This window comes from Mytilus edulis, chromosome 7 (assembly GCF_963676685.1).
Source record: "Mytilus edulis chromosome 7, xbMytEdul2.2, whole genome shotgun sequence".
NCBI classification, from domain to species: Eukaryota; Metazoa; Mollusca; class Bivalvia; order Mytilida; family Mytilidae; genus Mytilus; species Mytilus edulis.
The window spans coordinates 84,803,489-84,812,976 of NC_092350.1; the positions used below are offsets into that span (position 1 = coordinate 84,803,489).

The following is a 9,488-nucleotide window of genomic DNA, read 5'->3' on the forward strand; positions in this document are numbered from 1 at the left end:
AAATAATCATGAAAGTTTTAGTTTGGTAATCAAATAATCATTATCATGAATGTAATATACATGATATAACATGTATAATGACCAAGTCTTGGTCGAAATTTAATCATGACGTCAAATTTTCTTGGTTTCTTCTAAATTTCCTATTGCGTGGTTGTATGATGATTTCATATATCATGTATATAAAGAACACATCTTTCTGCAAATCTTTGAAAAGGAAGGAAAATAATCATTAGAGAAACAGATCCCACCACTATAACCAGTGTATACAATATTTCTTCACTCTCAACTTTTAATTATTTAAAAAAAACTCTGCAAGCCTCATGCTTTCAAAATTAAAATTTAACTGTCTTAGAGTTGAGAAATATCGTAACACACTAGTTGCAGTGGAGGAATCTATTTGTTTCGATTTTTACCTCTTTATCATCTGGAGGTGCACTAACAATCTGTTTTAATCTAAATTGGACATGGGCAAAATGTGTGGTCAGGGCTAGTAGTGATGAATTTAGCTGTTCTTGCTCTTCTTCTAACTGTCGTAACTGATCGTTCTGTGCATGATGGCTGAAAAATATATAAAAAGTTATTCTTATTTTTTTAATTGAGATAACTGCAATCATCTAAAAAATAATCTGTTTTTCAATTTAAAGGAATTTCATATTGGCGATATATTTACATTTGATTTACAATTTTTTTTTTTAAATAAGGGGCATAACTCTTCAAATAAATAACTAGTTTCTGTTTGAGATGGAGCAGTACTAACAGCAGCAGCACCTAGTGGCCCAACATTCGGGAAATAACTCTTATAATACATACCTAGTTTCTGTCTGAGATGGAGCGGGACTGACGGCAGCAGCACCTAAGGGAGCCCAACGTTCTGTAGGTCTTTCGTCACTGTTTTCATCAAAGCTGTCGTAGTCATAACTTTCATCGTTAACACTGACTTGTGTTTCTTCCATCATCCTGAAATGTAACCATGGTAACCATAACATGAATTGTTTTAATCAACATTTTTAACAAGATTTCTGCAGTAGCATGGGTTTGAATCCCGGCGAGGGAAGAACAAAAAATTTGTTTTGCAAATTTACAGATCTAACATTGTTGGGTTGATGTTTAGACGAGTTGTATTGTTTATATATACATTCCCTACATCAGAAATGCTAGCTTTTTAAACTTATGCCATTTCAGGTCATAGCCAACAATTGTACTAATAATCTATAACAAACTTATGCCATTCCATGTCATAGCAACAATTGTAATAATCTATAACAAACTTATGCCATTCCATGTCATAGCAAACAATTGTAATAATCTATAACAAACTTATGCCATTCCATGTCATAGCAACAATTGTAATAATCTATAACATTTTCTAATTTCCCACTTTTATCTTCCCTTTTATTACTCTCCTGATATAGGTTTAATACATTTTTAACAAGTTCTAACTTTTCCAATATTTCAAAATTATTAATTCTAACCTCCCTTTAATCCTTAGTTAAAATCTTTTATTTTTTCATGTTTTTCGTTATGTTCCAACTTCAATATTCTAAAACATTTCTCATGGTTGACTCTGACAATGTTTCCCCTTTACCAAAGTTGAAATCCATTATTCACAATCATTCAAAATTAAATAGTGCTCCCTCTCCCCCTTTTTTTTTATCTAGCTAAGTTACAATTTTTTCTAATTTTAATACACTTTATCATGTTTATCATCAGCCTTAGTAGAATTTGCGTGAAGAATAAAATCATTACCAAAATGGCAACCCACAATTTGTTACCATTGGTATGTCTGATTATCAGTGTTTAACACCCCTTGAGGTATTTTTCATGCATATAAACTCACATATTAGGCCAAATAAAAATATATGTGTGGTTCCAGTTACATACTTTTAAAAAATAGGGTCGGTAGGTTGACAATTGCTTTTTTTTTTTTTTTTGAATGTCAAAATCCTGTAAAAAATCATGTGTTTACCAAAATTGTTTCCGGTATTATACACGCCCCAACCAGAAGTCTCCCATTTTTACATGTGTTTGGTTGTAAAATAAACAGTCATGATATGTTTTTAGTTAATTTTGTTGCATTCTGTTATGAATTGTTGCATTTTAGCCATAACAGATACTTGTGATGGAAATTCAGATGACAGAAATATATGAATTTAATTATTTTAATTCACAATCCTCAAAATTTCGTTTGAAAATTTATTTTTCAGAAATGAAAAAAAAGTTCTAGGGTCGGGGTTTTTAACTAGGGTTGGTCGGGTTACTGGAACCACACATTTATTTTTATTTGGCCTTATGTATACTTGAAACCAGAAATAGACTCCAAAAATTCATTTATACTGGTGAACCAAATGTCAGCAAGAAAATTTGAAGTATTTTTCCACCCACCTTACTAGCAAGTGGTAACATCTATCTATTATTAATTAGATCAATAGAAATGTCAAAGAACTGTCTTTTCAAAACTATTCCACCCACACAGACATTATTGATCAAAATCCTTCATTTTATACCACAGTTATCACTCTTTCTTTAAAACATTCATTAAATTCAATAATCAAACTTCAATGTGTGGGGCAGACTTTTATGGGTAGGTATATGAAGATACACAATTCAATTAAAAATAAAGATCCTGTATCCACATTTTTCTGACAAGGATCAGACAACGTTCTATTCTACTTCTGTTTATAAATGAATTATTACACATTAATTTGGGCCTCCAAATTTTTTAAGATGACAAACACAGAGGATCCTGAAAGGTCTTAAAAACAGAAAGTACTAGTACATGTACTAGCTAGTTCACCACTTACAACTTAAAATCATTTTTTTTTTCAATTTCATTTTTTTTTAAACTATAAACATGACATGCATGATAAATGGTTATAATCAAATATATATTAGCATTAATCCAAGTATTAGTCCAACAAAATGCATTCCAAAGCACGTTTGTCAATTTACTTTTAAATTAATTTCAATGAAGCTGTTTATCTATTTCATGAAGTTTAAAATTGTCGAATTGTCAATCTCAATACATACACTTTTAAAACAGGTGCACTTCTAGATATAAAGTAAGTGACGTCTATCAAATGTCATAGCCTTGTACAATGTTGTAGGTGTTTTGTTCAAACAAAATAATCCAAGTTTTTCAAGTTTGTCAAAGTTGGTTGAAACATGATAAACAACCACAAATATCAAATGATCAAAAAAATGCAAAGGAATTAAATTGTACATGATGTATATACATATATATATATGTATTGAAATTTAATCTGATTCTTAAGTTTAGTTGGGTATGATGTAAAAACTTGAATCGAAAAGGTAAAATTATGCCATGTACTTCCTTTAATAAAAATACCAAAAGGGGGGTAGACTATAACCATGATAACTTACAGCGTGAATATAATTGACATTAAACATTAAAGTCAATGGAAGTTAAGGAAGTTTGCTTGTCATGTTTTGGAACTTTTGTCAGATTTTCAGAATCCTCTGGTTTTAACCATTTAAATGCCTTAACAAAAATTGCCCATTGACATATATCTATACACATTATGTTCTTATGTTACATCTTCTGACATCAGACTCGGTTTTCTCTTGAACTGAATTTTAATGTGTGTATTATTATGGGTTTACTTTTCTACATGGCTAGAGGTACAGGAGGAGGGTTGAATCTAATAAACATGTTTAACCCCGCCGCAATTTTGTACCTGTCCCAAGTCAGGAGCCTCTGGCCTTTGTTCGTCTTGTATGATTTTTAATTTTAGTTTCTTGTGTATAATTCGGAGTTTAGTATGATGTCCATCATCACTGTACTAGTATACATATTTTTAAGGGGCCAGCTGAAGGACACATACAGGTGCGGGAGTTTCTCGCTACATTGAAGACCCATTGGTGGCCTTCCAAACGGCGGTTGTCTGCTCTATGGTTGAGTTGTTGTCGCTTTCTCAATTTTATTTAGTTATTGGATGCAGTTAGCTTAATATTCAGATTATAAAAATGCTATGGTAATTTATTCTGATTTATTGAAATTTCAATATTTAACAAAAGATAAATAAATATAAATTAAATAGGCTATGGCAATATGACTTAACTCTAAAAAAACAAAACAAAATTCTCACGGTAATATTAATGTATTTTCTTTTAAACTGATGGCTTAAGTTATCCTGGATAAACTTCTTTCTATTAAAATTATCATATTAGCATCAATAAACTTCAATGAACTGTAAACTATTATTTACATATATATACATCACATAAGAAATAAATATGTTTTTAAATAGCTTTCATGCAGGTTTTAAAATGCTAATTTATCTTTACTTGAATGTAAAAAGAAATGAACATTGACGTTCTTCAAGTTCTTTTATCCATAAATAAGTTATAACGAAAGTAACAAGAACAACAAGAATAAAGAAAATCTTTTTAGAAGCAAAATATGTGTCAGTTATACAATGTTATATATTAAGAGACACTGAAAAGTTCAATAACAGATGAATGTTATAAGTTTAAAATCACTTTCCAAATTCAATGAAATTTGGAATAAAAAAATTAATTTACTAAACCAAATTACAATATACATGACATACACATATATATATATATATATGTGTTTTGTTTGAATATACTTTTTCACTTTTTTGGTCTTTTGGAAAATGTTGTTTGTGCGCTATTTAGACCCTTCTACAACGAAATTTGTTTTACATGCACACGTATAAAAATTGTGGTTTTTATCCAACGCAATCATAGGTTTGAATGTAGTTTTCAATTTAACTCGTCTAAACATCAACTTAACAATGTTAGATCTGTAAATTTGCTTACTATATAAGGTATATCAGAAACCTCTAAACTTTGTTAATCTTGGGTTGTGTTTTTTTAATTTTGGTTCATTTATATGTTTAAGAGTTTAGTGTGGCGTCCGTTTTCCTGAACTAGATGAAAGAAGATGTGGTTTAAGTACCAATGAGATAACTCTTCATCCAAGTCACAATTTTTAAAAGTAAATAATTATAGGTCAAAGTATGGTCTTCGACATGGAGCCTTTCTAACACCAAACAGCAAGCTACAATGTATAAAGGTCCCCAAATATTACTAGTGTAAAACCATAAATATACATATATTATTGTTTACAAGCTAGCTAAAGCCCACCTCTGTATGGGTGCAGCATTTTCTTAATGCATTGTAGACCCATTGGTGGCCATTGGCTGTTTTCTGCTCTTTGGTCGGGTTGTTCAATGTTATTATCTCTTATATTCCCCATTTTCATGATTCTCAATTCTAATAACTTTTTTTAATCATGTTAATAACAGATGTTCTAAGAAAAGTATAAAATAAAATTGAGATTAGAAATAAAGAATTCATGTGTCAAAGAGACAACAACCTCTACCAAGACCAGAACACAGCCCAATGCCACCAATGGGTCTTCAACACAGCGAAAAAATCCATCGACCTGAGGGGGCCTTAGCTGGCCCCTAGACACAAATATGTACTAGTTCAGTGAAAATGGACGTCACACTAAACTCCAAAACATATAACTAATATTAAAAAACATACAGACGACTTGGGACAGGTGCAACAATTAATGTGGCAATGTTAAACATGTTTTGTGAGATCTCAACCCCCCCCCCCTCCCACCTCTACCTCTACCCAATAAAGAATAAACACACACAGAGCAATACCCACAGTAAAACTCAGTTAAAAAGAAGTCAGAGACCAGTGTCAAAATAGGTAGCAAAATATACTAAGCAAAATGACATTGAAAATGATACATAAATTAACAAAAGACTAGCTACATGTACTAGCAGTTACTGACAAAGTGACATGCCAGCTCCAGACCTCAATTTAACTAATTGAAAGAGTATGTTTTCTTCATATGAAAGCACAATTCCTCCTGTTAGGGATTTAGTATCATACCATCATAAAAAAATTATGAGAACATAACCTGTATCATGCCAACAACTGATTTATTTATTTCTGCATGTTCTGATGCAAAGACCCTATGAGGCTATGGGTGAATCAATATTAATTCCAAAATATGCCATCTTTACTGACATGACAATAGTATTGTAACTTTTCCCTTCTGAATAAGTCTGTTTAAGGGTTTTGTTAGCTTTTGAGGTGAATGACAACATTTTTGTGCTTTGTATAGAAAATTACCATAAAAGAGTGGATGTGAAATACCTGAAAGTATAAGATGTATGTATGTTGATTTATATTTACGAATGATGTCCTTGTAGCTATGATAAAATTTAGTAAATGTTTTGACTAATTTGTGTTATCAAAAACCCTTGGGTAACAATTTTTCAGTAATGAAAACATGAAAAAGATTTCTTTCGTTAAAATCAAATACATATGCATACACAAGCGAATATACCAAGTTGAGATATATATTAACACCATAAGATGGTGACAAGGGAATGTCACCATCTAAAAATGGATAATTAACAATAGGAAATTAAAATTATCTCTTTTATCATAAATTTTGGTATTAAGCTTCCCGTTTAAGATATTAAGTATTACATGTATTAAGATCCAGGAGTCGAGGAAAGGGCAGTGGTCATTGTTAGTCATGACTTTAGTATTAGCTTCATTTGAAGTCAGTTCAGCAGTACATGTTATGATGTATACATAGGTGTACATATGTATCCTTGTACATGTAAAAGTGGAAAGGGATTTATATAAGTTGCAAAACTTGTTTCCCAATCCACTATAAATAAATATGTTTAAAGTAAATGTATGTCAAACATTTCAAATGACCAAAATAGTCAACCATCATGACCATGTCAACAGACTCCTTAAAATGTTAAAATAATAATTTACGGTCCTTAAATTTTCTTTTCGACTTATCTTTCTTTCATATTTGGCGATTAATTTAAAAACTATGTATAGCAGATAAAAATTTACCTGAAAAGCACATTACTGACCCCTTCCAATGCCACAGTCATGAAAAAAAAGTCAATTTACTCAAACCATCCAATATTTACCAGCTTTTTACAAATTTACCTTGTGAACGTCATACATGTCATGTTAAAGATACTATCGTCCCTTTTATTGACAAAAAATTCTATAAACGACAACACATTTATGTCAGAAAGCAAGCCTACCTGTATTGGACATTTGAATATGAAAATGAAATTGGACTATAAATAAATTTCATGTTTTAGATATTTTAATGCATGAATGGTTTTTAATAGTGATAAGTTTCCTGTACTTTGACAATTGATGTTTTCTTTTAATTTTGCCCCTATCCATGAGTTTTTTTAATACACTTGTAATACAATGTACATTATCTATAACTATTACTGTCTGAATAAGAAGAACTTTACAATGTTTATAATTCAAAGTTAAATATCCTTAAAAAAAATGTTGCTCTGTTTGAATTGTTTTATCAAATATAAAATAATCAACAAAAACTCTATGTTCATGATGTTGGACTTTCATAAAATATTTCTGAACAAAGTCAGCACAGGCACAATCTGATTAAAATTAGTTCTCCTCACCTGCTCCTTGTTGTTTATATGTCGTTCATGGGACATCCCACGTGCGACATATAAACTACAAGGAGCAGGTGTGGAAAACTAATTTTAATTAGATTGGCACAGGCAGTACAATGCAGTACTGAGTAGGCTAGCAAGTCACAGATACTGTAATTTTTTTTTCACATTAATCAATTAAGTTTGATAAGAGTGGGACTTTAATTATTTTCTACACTCTACAGATTATTTTACTTGTCCCATTGGACAAGGTTTATTGGGTTTTTACTTGTCTGACCCTTTTTACCTCTGGTACTAATCCAAATAATTATGACGTCTTGCTGTTTTATTTTTTTGTCTGTGTCATTATTATTGGATGTCTGACCAGTCAGGGGACTTACTTAAAGTTAAATGAGTGATTTCCCCTGACTGCTGACGTACATTTTAGCCTAGGACATTTTTTGGGAAGGCATCGCCAAAAAATAATGAAATAGCCTTGCAAGACGTCATAATTATTTGAGCTAGTCTGGTACTGGACAAAACACCTTTAATATCGCTATTTGTTCCACATTACTGGACATCGCACAGATTCCCGTAAATTTTGACTTCATAATACAAAATATCAATGGAAAAGTGATTGTTGCATAAGGTCAATAGTTCAAGCAGGACAGATTCTCAGGTCAGCCATATAGTAATAAGATGTATTGGACAAGCCCTGGATGTTGATGTAGATAGAATATTAATGAACGAAAATCAAAAATGATATACAGCGACAAACAACTACTGAATTACAGGCTACTGACTTGCATGGGACAGGAACATACAGAATTCACAGGTTTAAACTAGTTTGGAGGTGCCAACCCTTCACCTAACCTGGAGCAATACACCTTATTGGTAATCCCGGCTGACCCGGCCGCTTGAACTTTTGACGTCAACAACAATCACTTTTCCATTGTGGCGTCAGATATTTTGCTTTATGACGTCAAAATTTTACGGGAACCTGTGTGGTATCAAGTAATGGCGGACAAATAGCGATAAGGTGTATGGTGTAACTTTAAATAGGACATATCATACCTTTATACCTTTATACCTTTATCTTCGGGTCGTTACATAAGCCAAAGGCTTCTACTGACCCCTCATCTTGGATTGTCGTATATGATTTCTCATCTCATTATAATATATATAATATATTAAACTTATCAAAAAATACTTATTTAGGTGTGCGCAGCTGAAACACTTAACACGAACATATGAATTTATATAGGTTCCAATTTTCGCCATTTAATGCAGACTTAAAATTATTCAGAGTCTTTGCCGTCACCGTTAAATCTGACAGGTTATTCCACTGATCCACTACTCTAATTGAAAAAGTATTTAGTCTATGTGTGGTCTTACACTGTAAACATGTAAACAACATACATGTACATACATGTACATAATTATGTTTATACTTTAATACTTGAAAGAAACTCATTTTGTTCAACATGAAGGTATAATATTGTAACAGATTGCCATGACCATTTTGTATAAATCTCTTTGGTCAGGAATCAGACAGGATCATGTTTACCGAATATTGTCCCCCCTTTTTTATCAAGTTGCTGACGCTACACTGTCGTTGTGTGTGTTTGTAACAGTGTCACCGAATCATACCCTCTCGCTAAATCTGATGTGAGGAGATTTTACCTACTTTTTGTCATGTTTTCCTATGCAATAAAATTGTCCATATGGGAATCGACAGGTGCCAAAAGTCTGTTTATCCGGGTAATCACAGAAGCAGAGCTAGCATCGTTTTATTTACGATCAATAATGCTATGACGTCACAATGCAAGTTGTTGCGTAGGTGGCAAACTACAGTGCGGTCGATATAATCAATTAAAAATACCTGAGATAGACATGAATTATCTTATATCGGGTACATAATAAAACCAGAGACATATATGTCTCTGATAAAACATAATTAAACATTTCCAAATTATATATATTTTACAAATGAATACACACAGAAACTATCGTCCGAGCTATCGTCGTACTCTA

At 31.7% G+C, this 9,488-nt stretch overlaps 1 protein-coding gene across 3 annotated transcripts in view; it reads right to left on the minus strand.

Moving 5' to 3' along the window:
- LOC139482692 (RUN domain-containing protein 1-like) overlaps positions 1-9,278 on the minus strand; it is a 726,769-nt gene extending 717,491 nt beyond the window's left edge. The window contains exons 1-3 of one of the 3 annotated variants that reach the window (XM_071266763.1): positions 9,142-9,278; positions 811-957; positions 414-558 (exon numbers count right to left, since the gene is read on the minus strand). In XM_071266763.1, coding sequence (XP_071122864.1) covers positions 414-558; positions 811-956 — 291 coding nt within the window. In that variant the 5' untranslated portion in view covers position 957; positions 9,142-9,278. Of the gene's footprint in view, positions 1-413; positions 559-810; positions 958-6,885; positions 7,038-9,137 lie in introns of those variants that run through there. The other 2 variants (XM_071266762.1, XM_071266760.1) reach the window with 2 other exon arrangements.
- Positions 9,279-9,488: the final 210 nt, after the last annotated feature.